At 43.0% G+C, this 24,497-nt stretch overlaps 1 protein-coding gene across 4 annotated transcripts; it reads left to right on the top strand.

The window, feature by feature from the left end:
- Positions 1-220: 220 nt before the first annotated feature.
- On the top strand, positions 221-24,192 carry zfyve26 (zinc finger, FYVE domain containing 26). Of its 4 annotated transcripts, none has more exons than XM_046413405.1 (44): positions 221-351; positions 1,554-1,855; positions 2,080-2,155; positions 2,392-2,478; positions 2,624-2,773; positions 3,040-3,379; positions 4,147-4,271; positions 4,518-4,682; positions 4,791-4,879; positions 4,984-5,135; positions 5,235-5,456; positions 5,713-6,303; positions 6,463-6,627; positions 6,913-7,058; positions 7,548-7,791; positions 8,322-8,585; positions 8,783-8,902; positions 9,059-9,229; positions 9,951-10,184; positions 10,605-10,710; positions 11,029-11,870; positions 12,575-12,774; positions 13,090-13,194; positions 13,350-13,472; positions 13,780-13,956; positions 14,780-15,029; positions 15,593-15,691; positions 15,788-15,975; positions 16,140-16,276; positions 16,675-16,703; positions 16,815-16,951; positions 17,237-17,457; positions 17,953-18,100; positions 18,771-18,980; positions 19,563-19,778; positions 19,958-20,155; positions 20,451-20,531; positions 20,627-20,754; positions 20,878-21,052; positions 21,269-21,328; positions 21,743-21,925; positions 22,032-22,082; positions 22,315-22,520; positions 23,822-24,192. In XM_046413405.1, the coding sequence occupies exons 2-44, from the start codon at positions 1,665-1,667 to the stop codon at positions 23,859-23,861; spliced, it is 7,842 nt and encodes a 2,613-aa protein (XP_046269361.1). In that variant the 5' UTR covers positions 221-351; positions 1,554-1,664; the 3' UTR covers positions 23,862-24,192. The 4 variants fall into 4 exon arrangements, with proteins under 4 accessions (XP_046269361.1, XP_046269359.1, XP_046269362.1 ...); XM_046413403.1 differs by having other exon boundaries at positions 9,059-9,238; XM_046413406.1 differs by having other exon boundaries at positions 9,059-9,238; positions 22,841-24,192.
- The last annotated feature ends 305 nt before the right edge of the window (positions 24,193-24,497 follow it).

Here is a 24,497-nt window from a genome sequence, read left to right as displayed (position 1 = left end):
ATTCCTTTATACTCATGCCTACAGATATAGATAGAGAATACGCTGGTCGATCTCATATTGTATTGTTGAATAATCAGTTGAGCAATACCCAGATGTTTCATTGTAGTTTGCTCAGCTGTTCATAATGCGTCCTCGTGTTGTATTTCCGATAACAGTGAAGGCAGCACTGCTCGTTTTCCTGGTACGCCCAGCTCGTGCCAGTCTTTGACCAACCAGAGCTGGAGAATCAGCTGACTTTGTCACATGACTTTATTAACATGCAACTATCCTCCTAGCATAACAGGCGAAGTGAGCAGTATTTGGAAGTGTATAAAATCATTAGTTCCGGAAGGAAACAACACAGAGAAATGAGTAAGTAACTTTACTGAATAGTCTGTAAATTTTAAACGCTTAAGAATAGCGTCTTTTAGCTGTTACAGGAGTTAGCTAACTTAATGTTTCTTCTAGAGAAAGTCAGCGATATTTAGCTAAAGCTAACGCTAATGATAACATAAGCGTAGCTGTCAAATCTGAGAGGACGCAAACATTTACATTTTAAAAGAATATTTAAATGCATATTTAGTTTTGCGGAGTGAACAGGGCAGGAGCTGATCCTTTTCAACCGGCGTGGTTTGTTTGCACAGATTTAAATTGCATTAAATTATGTTTAACATTTCAGATGTTTAGCACATTTGTTGCCTCTGAATGACATGACAATATGCATGAATAAACCGGTAGTTAACAAGTCAACTCTGCTATATTCATCATTTTTGGTTAACATGTAACAAATTTACAAAGCAAACTTATGATAAGTGATAATAAAATTGATAGAGTAACTAAAAATCATTATTTGGGTATGAATAAAGATAATAAATTATGCCGTAATCCACAAAAACGTGTGGCCATTAAACATTAAAACTTGTTGTTGTTCAGTTAAACTGCCAAACATGACGCACTGTTACAAGAGTTACAAGATTTGTAAACAAAGTAAGTCGTGGATCAGCGGTTAGGGTGTCGGACCCGTAACCGGTGGATCGCTGGTTCGAATCCCCGTCCCGGTGTCCATGGCTGAGGTACCCTTGAGCAAGGTACCTAACCCCCACTGCTCCCCGGGCGCTGCACGCGGTCGCCCACTGCCCCGGGTTTGCTGTGTGTGTGCACGTCACTTGGGTGGGTTAAATGCAGAGAACAAATTTCATTGGAGTGAGTTCCCTCCAGTGACGAAATATGTCACTTTCATCTTACAAGAATTTCCCTCCAGGGATTAATAAAGGAATTCTGATTCTGATTCTGATTCAAAGCTTCTTGTCAAGAACCAACTAACCAACTGTTAGATTAAAGGTTTTATAATTCAAATGTAGATTTTAAAGTGGCATTAATCATGAACAAGGTAAACATCAAATTATGACCAGAAAGTGTCCAAATTATCATGAGAGATAGTGTGATAAGGCTGTATGCATATTTAAGGAACAAGTGATGAGGCCTGATGGGGAAAAAGTACTGTACAACCAGTGAAGAGGTCAATTTATGTTTATACCTTTTTAAGTTTATATGTCTTTCTTTCTTTTGTGAAGCTATTTCCCTTTCTAAGGCAGGTGAGGAAAGCTCGAGCATCGTTGGCCATATGGAAAAGTGCCTCTTCAGCTGTGACCACTGAGCAGAGAAGAGTCACGGTGAAAGTGGACATGCATCCGTTCGGCTCTGAGTCCGAGACCTCCCTTAAGGACCTGTTTGAGTACTTCAAAAGGTGTCTGCAGCATGGAGAGTGGGAGCTGGCCATTGCCTGTGTGCCACAGCTGGTTAACTCAACGGGAGGACTCTCAGAAAACCTTTGTGACATAATCAAAGCTGTTGTCTGCCATCCTTACAAGTTAAAGTGAGTCACACAGCTGCATGTTCATTTTCCCCACTGCGGGATCAATAAAGTTCATCTTACCTTCATCTTATCTTAAAATTTTTCCTTGTGTACAAAAATGCGCGTTGTTAGAGAATGTGATAAAGTGTTGTTATTAGGTCTGCAGAAGTTTTCAATTCAAACCCTGACTCTGATATTTGTGTCATTTATATTTTCAGTGTAGTGACTCTGTGATTACTTTGTAGATGGGAGTCTGTGGGCAGTCCACACAAGCTGGCTTGGTTTTGGCTTCAGGTTTTGGAAAAATGGACAGAAGACCAGGTAGCCCTATCTAGAATGAAGTATTGCAGCTGTCTCTGTTGTAATTGCTTAACTAACTCTGAATCGGCATGTTTGCATTAACATACAAAACATAAATCTTTGTTGAAACCAGAAATATTGTCTCACAAATCTCAGACAGTCAGACAGTCTTGTGTTGTGAAATGGGTTGAAAGGCATCTGAAAGTCCAACAATAGTGTCATGCGATAACTCAGTTCTTGTTTACTCTCCACCTCAGGTTTCTCCCCACATCAGGAGAGAGCTGGAGTTCCTGCTGCTCCTGGAGGAAGTGGGGTCAGAGGGCATACCAGAGACTGCTGTCAAGGTTATTGTTCTGTTTATGTTTGTTATGTCAGTAAACAAAGTAAAAATCATTTTACCTTTACTTTGATTGAGGCGGATTGTTCTGCTGTTTTACATGTTGTGCTTTGAGACAGAATTTAGGTCTGAGATATATTATGTTCCAGCAGGAGTTGCATCAGGCCTTCTTGAACCAGCAGTCTGATCAAAAGGCCCCGGAGGGCTCAAGGAAAACAGATGCTGCTGTTGAGGCTTGCCTGCAAACTTTATTGGAAAAAAAGAAGCCCAGACTCGCTCAGTCTTTAGCACATTTTTTACAGGTAGAGTCAAACATATTAATATACATAAATATAAAAATAGACTTTTGAAAATGTTTCTCTTTGATCTGTATGTGTTATTATGTTCACATAATTATAAAACTGATGACTATGGAAATCAGTACCATTTAAAGAAATATATGTGTCTTTTGAATACAAAATTATTATCTGAAAATTTTTCTTTTTGAAAATTTCTTAGTTAATTAAAATGATTTTTGACATCATATCTACAGCTGCTAAAGGTTCCTTATTTTTGCCGTCTCCTACAGGACCAGTCATGCACAGAAGACCAGACTCTGCAGCACACGTTCATCCAGCACCTGATGAAGAAACTGGGAAAGCCGGAGAGGAGGCCGGAAAAGGTGGAGGAGTGGGTGGAGGAGATATACGCCGTGTTGTCTGTGATGCCGTGGGGCTCTCGTCGAAGCGGCGGGCAGCTGGATGCGCTGTGCGAGGCGCTCTGGGCGGCCAGAGACGGGCCCCTGAAAGAGGAGAGGATCCTGAGCTCGCTGCTTCGCCCTCGGTGTGATGCTCTCGTCTCTGCTTACTGTTCCACCGCTTTGAGACTTCAGAGAGATCACCTGCTGAGGAACGCGCCCGACACAAAAGGTAGTCAGAGTGTGTGCAGCTCAGATGACGAGAAGCCCATTTAAGAACGTCTTTCTCAATTGACTCTTGAATTCACTAAGGTTGAGCATTATGTGATGTTATTAACAAGTACTAAACATAAAGCGTGAGATTTCAGTCTGTGATGTGGTCCTTTAAATATTCTTTATGGTGATTAATATGACCAAGCTGCTTTATAAACAACAGCTGTGTGTTCCTATAAATTAGTTCCTGTTTTAGTAGTCAGTTTGTCTTTTTTTGTGATATTGATATTGTTACCATGTTTACAGCCTGAGATTGTGACTTCTTTGCGTTTGCAGAACCAGTCGTTTGCAGAACCAGTTTTCCTTTTTCATTCACACTTCTGCTTCTGTGGCTGCTTAAATGTCACACGTGACTGTATTTGTCTTCAGCAGTTTTGTTTGTGTCTGCTTGGTTTTGCTTTCATTTTCTTAGGAGTTTCTGAAGAAACTCTAAATAAACTACTGACAGTTTCTGAATGAACTTGGCATTGTTACTACAGTGGTGACTGATGGGTGGTTTAAACCAAAGTAACCCAACAATGAGTGTTTTTTTTTGTTTTTTTTTTTGCTGAAATGCTTTGGCATACCTTTGTAATACTTCATGAATTCACTCAAATAATTATATGACATTTACCTTAGTTACCACACCTTTTGTATTGAGTTGCAGTACTAACAGAGTTTTTTAAAAAATCTTTTAAATAATAATATTGCCTGTTTTATCAGCTTGTTTTCACTGTTTTCTCCTAGTGGACCTTCCTGAATCAGAGAAACTGACTCTCAGTTTATGTTGCCACAAGGATCGTTCATCCATTTGGAAGACCATTTATTTTGAATGTCTTAGTAGTGGAAAGCACTTCCTGGAGCAGGTCTTGGTAAGTGTAGCAACACCAGTGGAAAGATGTTAACACTGACTTAAATGTACGGGTCAGGTGTGTCAAGAGTAGCTGTTTTTCAGCCAGATTTTAAATTTGTGACAGAAGTTATGTGTGTAGTAGCTTGGTAATGCCACATTTTTTGTAACGTGTACTGGATGGATTTGTACTGATGTCCATGGAAAGCTGGTTTTGCAATCACGTGAGGAAATTAAATAATGTAATAAGATGAATTCCTTCCTGTAGGTTACCGCACTCGACCTCATTAAACACGAGGAGTTTTCTCAGCTGAGAGACTTGCTGAAGTTGGAGTTCCAGCCTTTGTCTCGTTTGCTGTTGCTGCTGGGATGGACTCAATGTCGCAGCCTGAGCTCGGCTCAAACGCTGCTCAGCATCCTTCACCGCGAGCAGGTCAGAACTGAAGCCGGTCAGCTGTCCTGATGTCTATAAGCACCTCCACAAATAGTGTAACTTTAGTGTTTTGCTGATACAAATCACTAACATTTACCTTGTTTTTAGGCACCAGCCAATGACTCTGTCCTGCAGGAGTTTGCCAGTCTGCTGTCCTCTCAGCTTGTAATACTTGAATGGTGTAAAAACAACAATCCGTAAGCATTTTTTTTCTTTTTTTGAAGTTTCACTGGCATTGCTGACCATCTGAATCATTCTTAATTTTTTTATGGTTTCTTTCTTTTGTATTTGGTTTCTTCAGAAGTCTCTCCATGGAAGCATTGCTGGCACAGCTTCACACCCTGGACAACCACTCTGCTCTCTACATTCTGCATTCCCTGACTCCTCTGGCTCAGTTTGAAGAGCGCAAGATATTGGATCTGCTGCAGCAACTGCCAAATTCACCAGGGACAGGTCAGTGGTATCATCGTCTCCCTTGTCTTTTGTCTGTCCAAGTCTGAAATGAATTTTGGGGTCGATTACCAAAAGACTTAAATACATTTTTTCCTACAGAGCACACTGAGGCCGTCGGTACTGTCAGTCCTGGTGTGCAGAGGAACGTCATTTTATTCCAGGGTTTCTGTGCCATGAAGTATGCCATCTATGCTCTCTGTGTAAATGCCCATAAATACTCAAATTGCACCGAGTGTGAGTTCATGCAGCAGCAGGATCAGCAGCTTCACCAACCAACCGAAGCAGAAATTGACCACAACCAAACCTCAGCTTCCTCAGAAGGTATAACGTCTGTCTTTCTTTTCTGCAGAGAAGCTTTATTTTGATGACAGATTACAGGAAAGTTTAATTTCTGCTAATTTTAGCTGTCTGATGACAGTGACATTACATTAATGTCATAGGTGTTCAATCACACTTGAATGGTGCCTTAAAAAACAAAGAATTATGCATAGGTAAGATAAAAATATTTGTTAACATTTTCGTACACGGTGCGACTGATATCCTCACCTTGTTCTTCTGTGTTTGTTGTGTTTTCCAGGTTGCCGCTTGCTCTTCCAGCACTACCTGTCAGAGTGCCAGCTCTATCTGGAGGCTGTGCCTGCCATGTTCCGTCTGGAGCTTCTGGAGAACATCTTCTCCCTTCTCTTTCTGTCCACTGCTGACTTTGCCCAGCAGGTCCAAAAAGACACAAACTCGAGCTTGGGCAATGCCACTCAGTGTTTATCAGATACAAAAAACACAAATGTAAAATTGTTAACAACAGCAAAATCAGGCGAGACTGAGTACAGCACGAAAGAGAATCAGAAGCAGTATTCAGCCCATCGTAGTCACCTGGACCTGGACCTGGGGCACTTAACCCAGGGCTGCAGGGGGTTTCTGGTTGATGTGGTGGCCATGGAGGGTTTTCTGAAACTGCTCAAAGAAGGGTTGGAGGGCATGTGCGTGGTGGGCCAGCAGGGTGGACAGGAGGCGGGAAGAGCGTTGCCTCGAGAGGCCGCGGCGGCGGAAAGTCTCGGCTGCTCGGTCACGGCTGAGACATTTGGAGCTCGTCTGCAGAGGTTGTCTGCTCGCACTGCAGAGGCTCAGTGGAGGCTGCAGATCATCACCAGCAATCAGGGCAGTGGAAGCGGTGAGATGGACAAGCTAAGACGTGTTCTTTCACTTGTCCTTTGATTTACCTGTTCTGCTTCCTAGATGCAATAAAGAGTGCACATGCTTATGTTAGCATCAGGGGCAGATGGAGTTCAAATTGAAATTTGGCCTTCATTCTAAGATTCATCTCTTGCAGGTTCAGAAAGTCCAATCCAGATGTCCGCAGTCAGCTGTCCCATCACTTCTCTGGGGCGCAGCAAGAGCTCGAGTCTGAGACGAAGGAAGAGACACGGGAGACATGCCACAGAGAGACAAACCTCCGTGGAGAAACACAATGGAGAAGTTAGCACGAGTGCATCAGGTTGGACACAAACAGCAGCCTGTCCTTCACATGTTCACACATGCTGATTTGGTCTGTTCAGAACACACTGAATCCAATCTGCTTTTTTGTTTTCCAAGAGTTAATTCTTCTAGAATCCAGAAATTACAAACTTTGTGAGAAATACGTTTCCGCATGTTTGTCTTTGCTTTCGTCTTCCTTGAGATGAGATTAAGATTTGTGTAAATGATTTGTGTTCTCAGGGGCAATGAATTGAAGACTTAAATTATCTTTGCGAATTCATGTGTTTTGTTTGTCTTTTGTCAGATGGCGGAGGAGGGACAGGCTGTGTGGAACGGGAGGTTTGTCCATGTGGAGGTCCCCACAGCTGGCTGGTCCCCGTCATGTTGTCCTCTCCTGAGTCTCTGCTCATGTCCTGCATCCGCCGAGGGAACTTCATGGAGGCGCGTCAGGTCCGTGTGGCAATCTGCACTTTTTTTTAACCCGTTTAAACTTAATATTGATGTTGTTGTGGTGCAGCTACTATCTTTGTAAATACCAGTATGGTTTTACTACCATTAATACCACAGTTCTTATTGCTGTGACCTGTATCATTAATTTTGATTGTGATAGATATTAATGTAATTTTTTTTTAATGTGGTAAATTGACAAGACGTACAATCATTAAAATGTTTTGCTTCAATAACGTGAGGTCAGACATCATTCAAAGGGATTTTCGTGTTATTGACTTGTAATTAATAGATTTGTATAAAATTAGGAGGCAAAGTTATCACAGAGAAATGTGGAAAATTAACCGTCATTTAAGTTCAGGTGAGTCTAGTCATAAATCATATTGTTTAGTTTTACATGAAGTGAAATTATTGATTGACATGTTAAGTTTTTGTCAACATCTATGTGTACATCAGCAGTTCAGTCCTGTGTGTTTCTGGGCTCCTCTGCAGGTGTGTCTGATGTTTGACCTGGAGGCGTCTGCCTGTTGTGGTGAGCTGGCGTTCATGGAGTGCTACAAAGAAGTCCTGGTGGAGTTAGGACGGGTGGAACAGAAGATGGAGAGCCAGTCTATGTCTTCATCCTCGTCCTCCTCAGAGGGTTTGGGGACAGCAGTTGTGTCGGTCGCAGGCAGGAGTCGGCTGGGCAGCAGTGGGCGATCGACCCTGCAGGCCATCGGAAGTGCTGCCGCTGCAGGTTTGACATCTTTTTTACTGCTGGGGATTTTGTGTTACTCTTTATTTGATAAATAAAAATGCATATTAAATCATCTATTGAAGCCCTATTCAAGATGGCCTCCTTCTCCTTGTTGCACCGAGTCAGTACACCCTGATATACCCTCTTTGAACAATGTCAACAAAATAAATGTAACGCTGTTGTATGCATGTAGATGGGGATGGCAAGCGGAAAGAACTAACTGAGCTTTGAGAATTTATTTATGCTTTATGAGAATTTATTTCTCATGGTATTGCACGGTGGAGAAAAATATATCTTTGCTTCTTCTTCTGCAGTCAGGTTGTGAAGTCGGCCCCAAATTTTAGTGTGGCTGTTCTCCAAATATCATTTCCGGACACATTTATATACCACAAATCTTCAGAATAAACATGTAAAGGCAATGTATTGTTATTTTAAAATGTTAAAATGTTTTTCAATAGCAGAGATGTACTTATATTCATACCCATCATGTGTTTTACTTGGATCTGACTTCTGCGTGTGATTCCCTGCAGGTGTGGCTTTCTACTCCATCTCAGACATAGCAGACCGTCTCCTCAGCACCCCCGCTCACCCAATGCCCTCACTGGAGGAAGGCTACTGGCTGAGTCATTGCACTTCAGACCCCTCTGGCCTCCTTTACACACTGTTGGAAGAGCTCAGCCCGGCGGCCATGGCTGCCTTTGACCTGGCCTGCTGCCACTGTCAGCTCTGGAAGACGTCCCGACAGCTGCTGGACACAGCGGAGCGCAGGCTCAGCAGCAGCCTGGAGGCTCGAGGTCTGCAGCCTGGATTTAAGGGTCTTTTTGGAGAAATTTGTGTCTCGCGTGTCTTTCTTGTTTTTTACATGGTGCAAGTTATGGAGCAGAGTTGGTCTAACGTAGAGATTGGAACCAGACAAAATAGAACTTGATGTGTTTATTAGTATCTGTGCTCAGCTAATAATTTTGGTCTTAATCTCTGTCTGCTTCCCCAGGAGTAAGAGTTGACCCTAAGGTTCCCCATTCAGATGGGATATGTGGATTTCCCATGGTATTACAACAGCTCAACAAAATCCTGAATCATTTTGCCACTAACAAGGGCTCTGTAAAAACAGGTAAATAAAAATAAACATAAACATTTTCGTTGCATGTGTAATCATATAGATGCCAACACCCCAAAAGATTTTTCTATACTCATGTCTGGTTTTATAAAAGAAATGAACTGAACATACGGTCTAGTTTTGCTGTTCCTGATCCACTCTCGTTCACAGAAGCTGTTGGGGAAGAACAAGTGTTTGCCAGCCCATTTGGTTGCTGCATCCAGGAAGTGCTCTTGTGCTGTCACTCATCACTGAGTGAAGAGCTCATTGCCGCTCGCCTCAGTCGAGCTCAGCATTTGGAGACCACCCTGCACATCCTGAGCACCGCTGCAGATGGCACAGGTCGGCACGGTAACTAGCTTTTCAGATGCAATTAAGTAACACTGACTTTGTTTTTGTTGGCAGATTTCTAACATGTTGTATGTCCCATTAAACAAAGTACACTGTATGGGCGAAAGTACTGGGACACCTGACCATTACACCAACAAGGACTTTAATGACATCTCATTCTAAATACACGGACAGCTTTGCAGCTGTAACAGCTTCCACTCTTTTGTGAAGGCTTTCCGTAAGGTGTTGGATGGGGTTGAGGTCAGGGCTCTGTGTGGGCCAGTCAAGTTCTTCCACACCAAACTCATCCAACCATGTCTTTATGGAGCTTTGCTTTGTGCACTGGGGCACAGTCATGCTGGAATAGAAAAGGGCCTTCAACAAACTGTTGCCACAAAGTTGGAAGCATAGCATTGTCCAAAATGTCTTGGTATGCTGAAGCATTAAGATTTCCCTTCACTGGAAGTCAGGGGCCGAGCCCAAACCCTGTGAAACAGCCCCATACCACAAGTGAATTCAAAAATAATCCCAACACTGTCCCAGTACTTTTGTATATCTGTTGTATTTTTAAACACTTGCATGTCTGAGTTTATTGTGAGTTTTTGGAATTGGTTAGAATTGTCTTGTGATAACTTCAAATAACAGTAGATTTGTTGTTCTAATGTTTTTAGCGTTTTATATGAAGGTCTGAATATTGTGTGTTTTAAGTTTTGTGTCACCTCTTGCTGAACAGAGGGCAGTGCTGGCAGTGCTCTGCTGGCTCTGTTGGTTGAACAGGCCAGTCTGAAACAGTCGGAGCTGGACGCTCACCCTGTGCGTTACAGCATGAAGCAGCTGCTTCGTTCTCTGGACGAGCTTTGCCCCTTTGAGCCAGACAGAGATCTTGCCAGACCAGATTATGTGCGCAGTTTCCTCGACTACGTCAACACACTGGCATCTGTGTTAGTGCGCAGCCTTGGTTCAGAAGGTAAGATGTTTTGTCACTCAGGAGAGATGATGTGCTTTTTGTCTTCCTTTGGAGAAATGTTGCTGATCTTTAAACAGAAATATCATTGATTAGATTATTCTGCCTAATACATTTGTCACAAGCAACTTCTCTTTAAAAGTTCGAGTAGTTAATAGGCTTATTTGTGCTGTTTTAATAAAAATTCATGCAGCTTTTAGACCTCATCATCTCCCTCATAACTTGTTTATGCTGACTCCCCCTGTCTACATTATCTCAGGTGGTTTTGTGAATCATATCTGCAGGCACTTGGTCATAAGCTCACTTTTATACCAAAAGACAACCATGCTACTTAAATCATGATTATACACAGGACCATCAGTGACTCCTCTTCGTCTTACGCCTGCTTTTGTTCTGGTTTGCCTCTCTTGCTGTTTCTCTCAGACCAGAGCAGTGAAGTGAAGCTAGGGAATCCTCTGCTGGTGTTGCTTCAAGCACCTTTTCAGCTTCTCTCTCACCTGCTGTTTGACAGGCAGGTGTCCCCTGACAGGTATGCACTTTTGTTCCTAATCACACCCATCAACATGAACAAGTACACGTTAAGCCTGTAGTTTGCATGCTTTGTCATTTCTTACAGAGTTAGACTACGATAAGCTGACTTGCAGCTGTGTGCATCACAACACGGATCATAGTTTATATGAATGACTGAGGGTCACACAAAAGTTACAGCTTATAGCTTAATAAACTCCAACGATCCATTTTTCTATGGTGGAAAATGAGCAGATTGGACTGGGTTGGTAAAACATTTTTTGAGTGGTGTGAAGGCAGTGGCTTACGGTAACTATTCCATCTTTTATTTTGTCTCCAGAGTGCTGTCCCTGCTGCAGCAGGAAGGTCTGCGACTGAGCGTCCAGCAGGTGATTGTCCAGCGATGCTGTGAGGCTCTGCCTGTTTGGATGTCCTGTCCAGGCAATAAAAGAGACTCCGGCCAGGCCAATAAAGACAATGGAGTATTCAGTATTCCCAGCTTGTCTGTCCTGCTTCAACAGCATGCTCAGGAGCACATGTCAACTCTAGGTATCGCAGAGCCTCAGTCTGACGCGAGCTCCGAGTCCGGGGCTTCAGTGGAAGAGCACTCTGCCACGCCCGCTAGCCTCTCCACGTCACCCGCCTTGTCTCCGTCTCATTCATCCTCCTCCTTAAGCTCTTTTCTCCTCACGCCATCAGCCCTGTCTTTCCTTAAGTCTCGTTCCCCTTTATTGGCCACGCTGGCATGTCTGAGCGCCTGCAAAGGAGAAACTGCTCGGACCCAGTCCTCCGGATGGTCTGGTTATTTCCGTAGCGGCCGCAAAGAGGTTGTACTGGATGGAGAGCAGATTTCTCATGAAGCAGATATCCTCCTGAAGGAATTCCCTATTCTCCGCTCTTACCTGCACACCATGGCTGAACCAGTACTGGATACCCTGTTAAGTGAGGGTGAGGAAGGTTCTGCTGGACTAGGGGCGGTTGTTTGTGGGAAACCTGTTGTCAGCCTTCTGCTGTCCGGGCCTCAAGAGGAAGTTGCCCAGGCTGTGGCTGCTGAGGCCTTCCAGAAGGCTTTGTCTTCAAGAAACATGGGCAAAGCCCTCCGTCTGCTGGAGCTGTATGGACAAGGCTGTAGCCAGGAGGGGGCGCTAAGAGACCGTCTGCTGGCCTGTGCTGCCTTAGAAGGTAAATGCATTTCAACTGGTAAATACTGAGGTGGTGTTAGGCGTTGACGCTTTTTAAACTGTTCCTCAGCTAACAACAGATACATGTAGCTGTTTCATGTTGATCATCAGTAAACTAATAGAAACTGTTTTTATAATCAATTAATCATTAGTTAACATCACTATTAGTCCCACACTGGGGAAATTCTCAAATAAGGACATTCACATTCTGGCTCTTCAAATGTGAATATTTACTTCTTTTCTGGGTTTTAATTTATTGTCAGTTAGTATGTACAGTAAACTGATTTTGAGTTTTGGACAAAACAAGCCAACTGGAAAATGACATGTTGATGCTGTTGTTGTTGTTTTCTCAGCCAGGCTCGTCTTCTGAGATCTAAATGTCATTTTCATGATTGAATCCTGGGCAGAAAGACACAATTATGAACCTCGAAAATAACGAATTACATTATAAAATAGAATATTTTAACATATTTTAACACAAATAAAGAGAAGGGAGTTAATCAGATTGATTGGTTTGTGCATTTGTTTTTTTTTGTTTTTTTTATTATACAGCTTCTCTCCTTTTTCCCATTTTGTTATTACTGATCATGCTTAGGAAAACTGTTTTCTCAACTTTTTTGTGTATTCTTGAATCGACTGTATATGTGTGTTGTATGCAGCACAGTTACTTGAAACTAAAATGTCTGCTGTTCGTCTGGTTTCCAGATGCAGGTGAAGGTATCGGTCAGCTGTTCCGCATACAGGACGCCAACCTGCGAGCCCGCGTTGCCCTCCAGGCTCTGGAGCGCTGGCCTCTGTCAGCCTGCCTGGAGCTGCTCGAGTTCTGCCTCAACGACCCGAGCACAGAGACGTCACTGAGAACAGACTTGGAGCTCAAGAAGAAAGAACTGGACATCTATCACTGTGTAATTCTTAGAGTTTCTTTTTATCTCAAGAGAAATGTACATATTACTGCAAAGTAGTTGAGCAATGTACTGAATATACCTGTTGTTGTAATCAGACTTTCAGTAAGTTGTGTAACTTTGGAAGTCAGTCATCCAGTATTGACGTTCATCCTTGTCTTGCACCTTCTTGTTTTGTGAACCTTTCATGAACCTTTTGTGAACTACATATTTCTCATACCATACAATTATCATATACGACTGTACATCCTTCAGTCATGTCTGTTGACTTTACATTGTGAGCCAAGTGATTTCTTGTGTTTTTTTCTTCTCTTACAGATGTTAAATTTACATCCGCCCTTGCCCTGGGCTACTTGGCAGGAGCTGAGGACTGAGTCTAAGACAAACTCTGAGTCCATGTTATCTATGATGCTCGAAGCCAAAGTAGGTACAACACACCTGCAGCTGTCAGAGATTGTAAATACAGTGTCAAATACAAAAGGAAATATTTTCATAGCTTGACATGAATCTCAAACTCTGAATACTCATTTATTTATATCATACACTAAGATTATTTCTTTCCTTCGTTTGTTTTGCAGGAGTTTGCTCTTTGTGCACAGTGGGTGGAGCTGTATCCTGTGTCTGACCAGCTGAGACTGCAGCTACAGACTGAGCATTTGCTTCATCTGCTGGAGAAGGGACAGACAGATGAGGCTTTCCAGGTCCAGACCACTCAACTTCTGGTTAACTTCTATACTCATGTCTGAAATATGTTAATTAAGTCATTGATAAGTTGGTCAGAAATTTTGTCAAAGATCAAAGTATCCAATTTCTTTTTGTGTGTGCTCCAGAAAAGTCAAATGAGAGTTGTTAGCTGACTGCTAAATAGCTGGCAGACACTTACAATATGCTCTGTTGCTGTCTCGAAAAACAAATTATCCTTGGCAAAGTGCACTGCTGTGTGGAGGAGCTTTGTGATTGTTCTGTATTCTTATTCATTTCCTTTGTCATTTGCTTGTATTTCTTTAGTTACTTGAGGGCCTCTCAGACTTCGTGGTCGGCCTTGATGTCTGTGAGCGCGCTCTGGACCACCGCCCAGGTTTGGCTGCCTGTCACTTCCTGGCTGATTACCTCACTCTGCATTTCCAGAGACAGGTGTCCCCGGCGCGTCGGCAACACATCCACGCCCTGCATCTAGGCTCTAAGGTGTGTAAGATTTAAGAGGCACACTGACATTGTTTTCAACAGGATTTTATGTTACGTAAATGTAAAAATATCTTTCCTCATTTTCTTGGGTGCAATTTAAAGAATTTGGGATGTACCCAGATTTGTGTTTCTTCACTCCAGGGGTCACTTGAGCCTGCAGTGCAGAATTTTTGTCTTCTCCTTCTGGCAATGAGCCACACAAACACTGCTGATGTGCTCGCCATGCTCCTGATTGCTGTAGACTGTTCTGTTTAAGTGACTACTCCCATCTTCAGCTTTGACAACACAGGCTTTACTGGTTGATGTAATACACATTGGTGCAGGTGCACTACACATTCCAGAATTAAATACTCTGCTGTACTTAGACATTTGCCTTGCAGTTATAGACAGTAGATAATAGTTTTAATCATCATGATGCGAACTTGTTTAAGTTCAAAATTTTTTTAGAAAGCAGTTACACGTCCTGACTTCACTTCTATGAACCTTGGTTGGTGGAAAACATGTTTTCAGCTTCTCAGTTCTTATTTTAATTATTTTAATTTTATCATTGTACAGGAGATGATGTGCTCTTCCATTACCCATGCTTAGAAATGTTGTGTTATAGAATATTATCTTCTGCTAAAGTCCTGTACTTCAAAGTCTAAATTTTTCCAGTATTCAAACACCACAGTGGTGTGTTGAATAGTAATATAGGAATATAAAAATTGTTAACTGTGGATCGAGTCAAACATGTAGGTTTTATACCATTAAAACATTATTCTCCAAAGGTTGCCGAGTTATCCATATCCAGTTTGCGTTAACATCAGTGTACTTTACTCCCCAGGTGTTGCTGACTTTGCCCCCGGCTGCCAGGCAGGACTATTTCCCCTTGCTGTCGGAGCCCCTGCTGATGCTCGAGCAGCTGTTGATGAACCTAAAGGTGGACTGGGCAGATATGGCTGTGCGGACCCTGCGGAGCCTCCTGGTTGGTCAAGAGGCTGGCTTTGGTGCAGAAGACATCGACAAGCTTCTGGCAGACTACGGCTGCAAGGCCCTCGACTTCTCCTGCGCCCCTAGAGAGAGGTCTCGATCTGGTCAGTGCTCATTTCACATTGTACGATGTGACTGACATGTGTTCACAGATTTTTGCAAACAGTTGGCAGGGCTGACAGAAATGTGTGTGTGGCACAGATTATGAAAAAACACTGAGATCTTGTGTTACATAGTTGGTTGGTCATATTCTTGTCTTCTTACTTCTCTACCTGCATTGTGTTAAGAAGCACTGAGGCATTTGAGAAGATTCGTTTATTTTGTAGGATTTTGTAGAAACTTACATTAATATTACTCAGCGAGACCTATCAAAAAGTATTGTATTGGTATCAGTAACCACATCGAAGTTTTTGAAATCCTAACACTTAAACTGGAACATATGCAGTGTTGACACATGACTGAGACTTTCATACAAGTGCACACTGGAAAGATCTTTGATGCCCCCAAGTAAGTGAAGAAGTCTGTAATAAAATGCTCTTGTCTTGCAATTAAAGATTAAAAAATACTGTGATATTAAAAAAATCAAGCTCATATATTAGCAGAGCCAGCAACCGTAGATTGCAACTTGCAGTCCCGTATGTAAGATATGTGACTGCTTATTTTTCAGACTCTATAATCAGCCTGCAGGAAACGCTGATGCAGTGTCCTGCTCAAGACAGCGGCTCCTTGTCGTCCAGTCGAATCGAATCCTCAACACCCTCCACAGGTGAGCACGTCAGGTGTACTACTACCGACTGAACTTTGAGGTTTCAAAATTGTTCCTCATTGCTTTAATTGTTTCGTCTGGTGTGTCTAATTACAGGTAACACCCCTACACACACACCCTCTACTAACAGCGCAGACAGGGAGAGGGATCGAAACTCTGCAGGGAGAAAACGCCCGTCGCCTCCCAAATTCCAGCCACCAGACCAACCTCCAGCCCGCAAAGACTGGGTCCCTGACACCCAGCAACACGTGTGCATGGTCTGCCGGCGTGAGAGGTTCACCATGGTGAGTGGCCAGCAAAGTACCACATCGGTTTGGTCGAATTAAATCAGTTCACTGCCTTAGGTGCAGCTTTCCCACCCTGACAAAGCTTCCTCTCACTCTTCACTCCTTTGTGTTTTTTCAGTAATTAGTCAGCATTTGTCTTTTAATGTCCTCTCTGCTTTTAGTTCAACAGACGGCATCACTGTCGGAGATGTGGCCGCCTGGTTTGTCACGCATGTTCAGAGCATAAGATGCCTGTAGAGGGCTGCCCAGGAGAGGAAGTCAGAGTCTGTGATCAGTGCTACGCCTACTTTCACCCAGAGTAAGACCCTGTGGATTTAAGTGCAGCAAACCTCACATCCTTTTCAAATCTTCTTTAAGAAGAATGTTGCAAGTATGATAACTAGTTATCATACTTGCAACATTCTTGATAGACATTGGAGGATTTCTGCATTCAGAGTGCTTAATTCATAGGAGCTTTGCCAGTCAATTAAAGCAAATTGGCTTTGTAATATTGTCTCTAATTCTAATTTCATTATTAATTATATGAATAAACCTAATAAAATTTGGGGTTTTGCAAATCCTTGGTCTTAAAATGTGGAAAGTTGTGATAAAGTTAATTTTCCAAGTAGGCCAAGGTTGGATGGGGAAATGTAAAATCAATCACATCACTGTGTTTTGAAATTGATTAATGCTGTTTTCTTTTCTTTGCGTGTTCAGTTCTGATGACGAGCTGGAACCAGCTGAAGGTAAATTAAATACCTTTTTAACAGTTTTTTGTGAACTGTTTCCTCAGAGAGACATGCATGCATGCAGAGGCTACAAAGATGAGCTCTCACACAGTCTCTTTCTTTGTGCAGTGGCTGGCAGTCCTGTGGTCACAGAGGAAGTTCTTGATGGGATGCTGCATCTGCCTGAGGTGGTCCATCGACAGGTTCAACTCAACACAAACACTGCAGAGAACCAGCTGTTGAGGAGCGAGTTCTACTATGAGCAGGTCTGGATTTGCACCCTAATCACGTCAGTCAGTCAGGTTCTCAGGTCGTGAGAGGACTTGCATTAGTGGTTAACACTTGAATTCCTCCTTTATAAACATTGTGAGATGCACTCCATGCCCTGTAAATACATTCCAATTACTTTTTTGGACAGAAAATTGAATCCATGAATGAGTGAAGCAGAGTTAGTTGACAAAGCATTACACTGTTATTCAGTGGTCTTGTGGCAGACTTAACCCAGCGAATACTATAAGTGCGCTAATCAGATCTTTTACCGAACCCCCAAGGCTCCGAGTGCGTACCTCTGCGTGGCCATCTTGTCTCTGCACAGTGACCAGGCGGCCTGTGGTCATCAGCTCATTGGCCACTGCCACTCGCTGTCTCGTAAGCTGACCAACCCAGAGGTGGACGCCTGCCTCCTCACCGACATCATGCGGCAGCTGCTGTTCAGTGCTAAGCTGATGTTTGTTAAGGTCGGCCGCAGCCAGGATCTCGCCTTATGTGACAGGTAAGTCTGACAACTCCAGAACAGAACAAACCCAGTGCTAATCTTTGTCGCACCAGAATCTTTTCTGTTAGCACGGACATTTTATGCCTTACAAAGTTGTTACAGCTAACATGTTAACAAATAACTGTGTTCTTACATATGCAGTACATACAGAGCAGCATTATCATCATGAAGGAGTTGTGTTTTTGACGACCTTATGAATGTAAATCCGATACTCACTGGCCTCTTAGCTTTGCTTTGGTCTCCACCTGCTCAGAACAAAATGTGACTCTCTGACTGGTAGATGTTCAGCTTTCTTCACCATTTAGTTGATGTAAAACCTGTGGTTGTAAAAGTTGATCAGTGACCTGAAAGAAGCCGGAAAGCAACAATCTTGTTTCTCGATGTACTCTCTATGTCTACCTTCAGGCCTTTGTGTATCTGTCTCGCACAATTGTGCATTCACTGGTGTTTCAGTCTGTTGTTTCTGCTTTTGTTTATTCTTTGTTTCCATAGTTACATCAGCAAAGTAGACGTGCTTAAAATTCTGGTGACGGCCAATTACAAATACATTCCCTCTCTGGACGACATTCTGGAGACTTCTGCTGTCACACGTCTCCGCAACCAGCTGCTGGAAGCAGAGCACTACCAGCTAGCAGTGGAGGTGAGGCAGCTGGGGGATTTCTTGTTTTTTGCGTTCTTTTACACATCAAAGTGTGCAACGTACACCGTTCATCTCATGCAAAGGGAAGAGTTGACTGGCTTGTTTGGTACAATCCTGTGGTTAGGGTTAGGGTTAGATATTTTATACACGCCCTTGTTGTTAACAGCTTTGTTTGTTTTTTTGTTCCAGGCATATTTTATTAGCAAGTCTGCTTGAGGCTAATACTTGAGAAAGATAAGAAGATAAGAAAGATAATAAATTCGTAGTTTCATCATAGCATGTTGCTGAAGGACAAAAATGCGGTGCCAGCGTTTTTAAGGGCTGATTGGTACAGAGTTTATTTTGAATCAGAATCAGAATACTTTATTGATCCCTGGGGTAAATTGAAAACAACACACAACTTAGCTTAACTTTAACTTAGTATAGAAATTGCTGATAGCAAATAATGTATGTTGCTGTTCAGAAGATTCAAAGTGCATTTTATTTAAACCAAAGTAGGTTAGTGTAGGACCATAAGAAAAGCGTTCAGAAATGTGAATGAGCCTCACCTGAAAACCCTTACCTGTAACACAGGAACAGTTAGGCCGCCAACCATTAAATCAGATGAATCCAGACTCCCGGAAAATACAATTCCATGGCTGTTCTAACTGTTGTCTGGCTGCCATGTTAGGTGTCCACCAAGAGTGGCCTGGACCCTGGCGGGGTGTGGCAGGCATGGGGGATGGCGTCTCTCATGGCGGGGAACCTATCGGGAGCGAGGGAAAAGTTTGCCCGCTGCCTGAAGGCTCCAGTGGACCGCAACCACCTCAACCTGGGACCTTCGCTGCTGCAGGAGATTGTCCAGCACTTGGAGACCAGCGTACAGCCGGCTCGCGCAACGGTAGGAAGAAACATCATTGCTCCGGTCAAATTCACATTTTAACATGGGCTTAGGGTCTTTCACACAGCTATCAACTAAACTGTTCTGACTTTGCCAGTGGAAACATGCCGAATGCTTCCTTCTTGAAAAGAAGAAGAAAACAACTATAACCTAAATATGTGCAGAAATGGACTTGTGACTGCAGCATAAGTTGTAGAAGTCAGGTGTGCATACCCTTGAGTCATACGGTACAGAATGTACACAGCGCTCCCTCCCCACCCCCCCAGCTCTCATACATGACACCTTAGGAATCTCCCCCGCAGTGTTTCATGTCAGGGGGTCCTGCCTTCTTTACATTGACACGAATGCGCACTAGCACGTGTGGTTTCTTTTAGGCAGAATTACACAGAAACTTATTCAGGAACTGCTGGCAGTTGGGCAGTGGCCTCTGGTGAATACAACCTGATCATACTGTAATCTGAATAAAAGAAGCACTGCAACAGGATTTATGCTGTAAATGCTAAATTCAGTTACATCATGTGGATATATAACCTATTTGACTTTTTGAATGGGCTGTCCTGTGTTTTCCTGTGTCTGTGCCAGTCTTATGGTGAGGACATCTTAGCGTCCCTGCGGGAGCTGGAGGACACCCTGCGTGAGGCTGGTCCTGTGGATCGACCTGAGGGTCAGACTCCACGCAGCAACCTCCACCAGGAGTGTCTCTACTACCTGAACACATATGGCACTCACATGGCTCTGATCAGCTTCTATATGCGTCATGACTGCGTGAAAGAGGCTCTAACATACCTGCTCAACAAGGTAAAACTTAGTTATTATTCCTCCACGCCAGAAGTGTTATGCTTTCACGTTGTCCGTCTGTCCTGTTCTCATGATCATGATATCTCATGCATGTCTGGAGGGAATTTGATCACAAACTGAACTGCTGCACCTGCCATTGCACCTCTTGACTAACACGTTTCCCATGCGTCGTGCCTCAGGACTGCCCAGATGAGGTGTTTCTGGAGGGTGTGCTGCATCCCAGTCTAGAGCGAGGGCATCTTGGAACACTGCAGGGCGTACTGGAAAAACTCGATCCCGGCCTGGAGTCGTGCAGCCGCTACCTCATCGCTGCCTGCCAGTTCCTGCAGCGGCGGGGCTACTTCTACACTCTCTACCAGCTCCAGCAGTTCATGATGGTTAGAGTCTTCGATTTTAATTATCGTTTGACAATAAAGAGAAAGAGTGGTGAGTTTCCTTGCTCAGTTGAAATATGGAAAATCAAAGGTACCAGATATTGTCTGTGCTGTGGTCAACTGACCATTAACACACGTAAAAAAAACCCCTCTATTTTTCCATTCAGACAAACCTTCAGATTTGTGAATGTGGGGCATCGTATTAGCTTAGGGGTTAAGACCAGCTTTTCTTTTCTGAACCCTCAATGCAAAGCAATGTCTGGTACCTAAAGAGGTAAAATTGTGTTTACCTGGACAGGATCACGTGCGTGCGGCCATGACCTGTATCCGATTCTTCTCACATGGCGCCAGTTCATACCTGCAGCTGGGAGAACAGCAGGTATGTCTATTTTTTTCCACAGTTCAGCATTTGGCAAAGCTAAAAAATTTCCCTGTTCGTGTACGAATGTTGATCCTTTCACTGACTTTGTGCAGCGCTGGCTGGTCAGAGCCAAGGAGCACCTGAGGACGTACCTGCAGGAGCAACAAGGTCGAGGTGGTGGGAGGAGAAGGTCTCAGGTCAACTCGCTCAGGAAGATGATGTCGTCCAGTGATGTGTCCAGGTTCTTCAGTATATTCATATTTCAGTTAACCTCTTCATCAGAATGTGTTTTCTACCTGTCAAATAGACTTTTTGGTCTTGTTTTTTTTAAATGTTTGGATCTTTTCCGTCTTATTTCTGTTAGGCACATGAACACAATTGAGCTTCAGCTTGAGGTGACCCGTTTCCTCCACCTCTGTGAGGCCGCCGCCTCCTCCAAGGCTCCACAGACCAGTGCACCTTCCTCCAAGTCCCCTGGATCCAACTCACCACCGACACTGTTTGGAGGAAGCTCCATGAAAGTGGAGGTTGCCTGCAGGGTGAGTTTGCAGTTATGCTATTGTAATTTTCACTATTATTCCTACATTGTTACATTGCACTTATTTTGAGGTCCTCATGACAAATACATCCACCGCATGAGTGTCATGTAGTTTACAGATTAGTTTGTCTAATTAATATACGGTGTTCAGTTTGTTTTCTGTGTTTCATGTATTATCATAAATTAACAAATTTTCTTTCATTTGTATTTTTTGCAGGTGATGCTTGGAGGAAAAAACATAGAGGAGGGTTTTGGCATTGCATACAGAGTCATACAGGTATGTTGTATATGAGATGATCTGTTTTCCCTTATATATTTCTGTCCATTATATGTCAGATTTCCACCAAAAGCTGTTCAGTTCTTCCTTTTCCCGTGACAAACTTTCTCACATTTTGTAGTGTAAATTCTCTCAGAACTTTTGGAAATATCCTGCTAAAAGGAATTGCATTGGTTGAATTTTATAACCTCGACTCGTCACTGAAGTCAGTAAGAGTAAACTATAATTAACTGATTAACCCACTTAGAGTTTAGCAACAGCAGAAATCTGATATATTGAAAATACAGGTAAAATCAATGAATTTTATTTGTTTTTTCCCATAACATAAATTTTCCTGAAAGGACAAACAACATACGTTTACTGGACAGTGATTTTGTATTTACGAGTGTCCGTCTCCCTTTCCTCCCGCCTCAGGACTTCCAGCTGGAGGCCCAGGCGGTCTACGTGCGTGCGGGCCAAAGGCTTGTCCGACAGAGGCAGTACGGGGCCGTACGGCAGCTGCTCAAATGTGTCGGTGAATCGGGCACCGCCACCAAAAACGACTGCGACGCCCTCATCCTCAGCTATCTCTCCATTGCAGATAAGGGCCCTGCTGATGTGAGTGACGTACAGACAGTGTAGACGAGCATAAGACGCTGCACAATGCTAACAACCCATGACCGTGACTTGGCCCTGTGTTTTGTTGTCCTTTTATGTGATTCAGACCAAAGAGCTGGAAAGTCTCATTCTGCAGACCAAGAGCACGGAAAGCAAGGTAGCTTAGCGTTTTATCCTTCCCTGCCTGTCACTATGCTCTTCTCGCCTGAGGCTGGTTTTTATAAATACAGAAATCACAGTTGCCTTTTTATCACCCTACTTGTTCTTCCCATCAGCTCACTGATATGACCTGCCCAAGCACAATTATCCTTTTTACTTCTGAAAATCAATGTTTTTAGACCCTCAGAAAGAAAAGAAAGCTCATCATATCTGTCTGCATGTGTTTGCAGATCAAGGCCTACCTGCTGTGCAGTAAACTACGACCAGCTTACCTGCAGGCGGTGAAGCTGGATCCGAGTTGCGCCGGCCCGTTGGTCCAGGACGTCCTTCAGGCCGCTGAGGAAGCACAGGACTCAGTGATGCAGAATATCTGCCGCCAGTGGCTGTCCGAGCATCACAAGTCATCTCAGCAGCGGCAGGGCCGACCCAGTGCCAGGTAAAGGCTCAGTCGGCATGACAAGAGATTACACATAACGGCGCTCGGAAACAGATGAGCTGCGAATGAGGGGCAAATAAGAGGATCGAGGGTTTCAAAATGTGTTGACGGATGAATTATTAGTAAGATTAGTAAGCTTGAGCCGTCGTTCCACGTGTTACATGCTTTGTGGTTCTCAGCTGCAGATTATTTCAAGATACTTAATTCAAATTTCTATTTCGTGAAACCCTGATGGTCGCTTCCTCTTCATGTCGTTAAACCAGTGAATCACCACCGTGCTTTATTTTCATTCCTGAAATATTTAGCTCTCATCTGTGCAGTAGCTGAGAGACATCAAGGTCACCCGCGGGAGAACTACTACATAATAAAACATGCTAACACTGATGTAATCACATGCAGCCATTCTTACAAAATCTGTTGCTGACCATTGGACTAAGATTAATCTCCTACCTCAGCCAAAAGGGAAAATGTCTTGAACTGACTGGAAGGCCTTTTTTGTTCGTCTTAGTGTCCTTATCGTCTGTATTTGCGTCTGAATAAGATTTTTACTCAGACGTAAATGTGATGAGGTGTCCTCCGCCAGGAACGGCACATGTTCAGTCCTTGAAGAAACTCAATCTTATTTTTGTCATCTGATGGAGCTGTTCACCTGTTTTACGTGATATTGTAACACTTTTTTTTGGTCAGCTTTCCCTTTTGGTAAGGGAAAATAATATCTAACAGAAATTGAAGCATTTAAAGGCATTTATTATGTTGAGAAATTTGCAAGAAATGTGGAAGTTTTAGGTTGGATATAGAAAGGGACTCACGTACAGATCATGTTACAGATGAAGTTATATTCATTTTCCAGAAAATCAACTTTCAAGTCATTAGTTTTGTCTCTGAGAGGGGAGGCGGCGCTAGTTTTTAATGTGTGTTCTTGTGTCTCGTGTTTTGGTAACAGTCCAGAGTGTTACTGTTTTTAAGTCATGTCTGAGCACATCCATAACCATCAGCTCACACAGATCATCAGTCTTGTAGTGCTTTTAAAAAGGGATTTAAACGTTGCCATATAGTTCTCTGTTTGTTTCCTTTTGTTTTTGCCTGTTTTGTTTCACGTTGGCCAAAACAAAATAACTGTGCAAATGTAGTCGTCACACAACATGTTTTTAGTTCACTGACGTGACAATCGCTTGTGTTGCTGATGCTGCCTTTTCAAGTATATGAGAATGTGTATTTCAGAGAAACTCTGATTAAGTGGTCAAGAAGTATGTCTGTATTTAGAGGAGATCCTGTGTTTTTCCTTTGTCGTGCTGCTCTAGTCTGAAGACTGACAAACCTGAACCTGATAAAGAGCGTTGATCGGCAAGAAGCGAAAAGAAAACTTTAGAGATGCAGGCACACGACATTCTTGCACTCTTAATCCTCCTTAACTTGGACTGTTGTCTCATCACTGCCGCACTTTACACTTAGTGACTTTAAAAAAATTTATTTCTTTTGATAAAAATTGTAATATATGTAATTCAGTGACCGCTTTGACGACGCGGGGAATAATGATTTTGAAGTGTAATTCATTTCTCCATCCCCTGTAAAATAAAATGAAATAATAAAAAAAAAAATGTGAATATACAAAAATGTGGAATACTGAGCTCAATGCTGCCTACTTTCTTGAAATAAAAGGAAAAGAATGACATTATGGCAAATACATTTTTTCGTCTTTAGTTATACTGAGATCAGAAAGTTGATGCCACTCTGAGCTAAAGCCACCGGCTGGCTAACTTAGCATTAAGACGGGAAACAGGGACACAGTTAATCCGCTACATTTTATCTTTGGACAGAGCCAAGCTGCCTGCTAGCTTCTCGTTTAGCATACAGACATGAAAGTGGTGTCAATATTCTCTCTTAACTCACGTCAGGAAAGTGAATAAGCTAACTTTTCCTTCCACAGTAACACGATGATCAAATCGAACTGAAGATTCAACTTTAAGCCAACATTTT

Source organism: Scatophagus argus, chromosome 15 (assembly GCF_020382885.2).
Source record: "Scatophagus argus isolate fScaArg1 chromosome 15, fScaArg1.pri, whole genome shotgun sequence".
Lineage (NCBI taxonomy): Eukaryota > Metazoa > Chordata > Actinopteri > Scatophagidae > Scatophagus > Scatophagus argus.
The sequence above is the reverse complement of the archived record's forward strand: the minus strand, read 5'-3'. Positions and strand labels throughout refer to the sequence as shown.

Excerpts from the sequence above, each read along its gene's own strand:
- zfyve26 (XM_046413403.1), top strand. The coding sequence starts at position 1,665 with ATGCATCCGTTCGGCTCTGAGTCCGAGACCTCCCTTAAGGACCTGTTT. Across the intron at positions 4,683-4,790 it reads GCATCCTTCACCGCGAGCAG|GCACCAGCCAATGACTCTGT; the intron begins GTCAGAACTGAA and ends CCTTGTTTTTAG. Across the intron at positions 10,185-10,604 it reads GCGCAGCCTTGGTTCAGAAG|ACCAGAGCAGTGAAGTGAAG; the intron begins GTAAGATGTTTT and ends TGTTTCTCTCAG.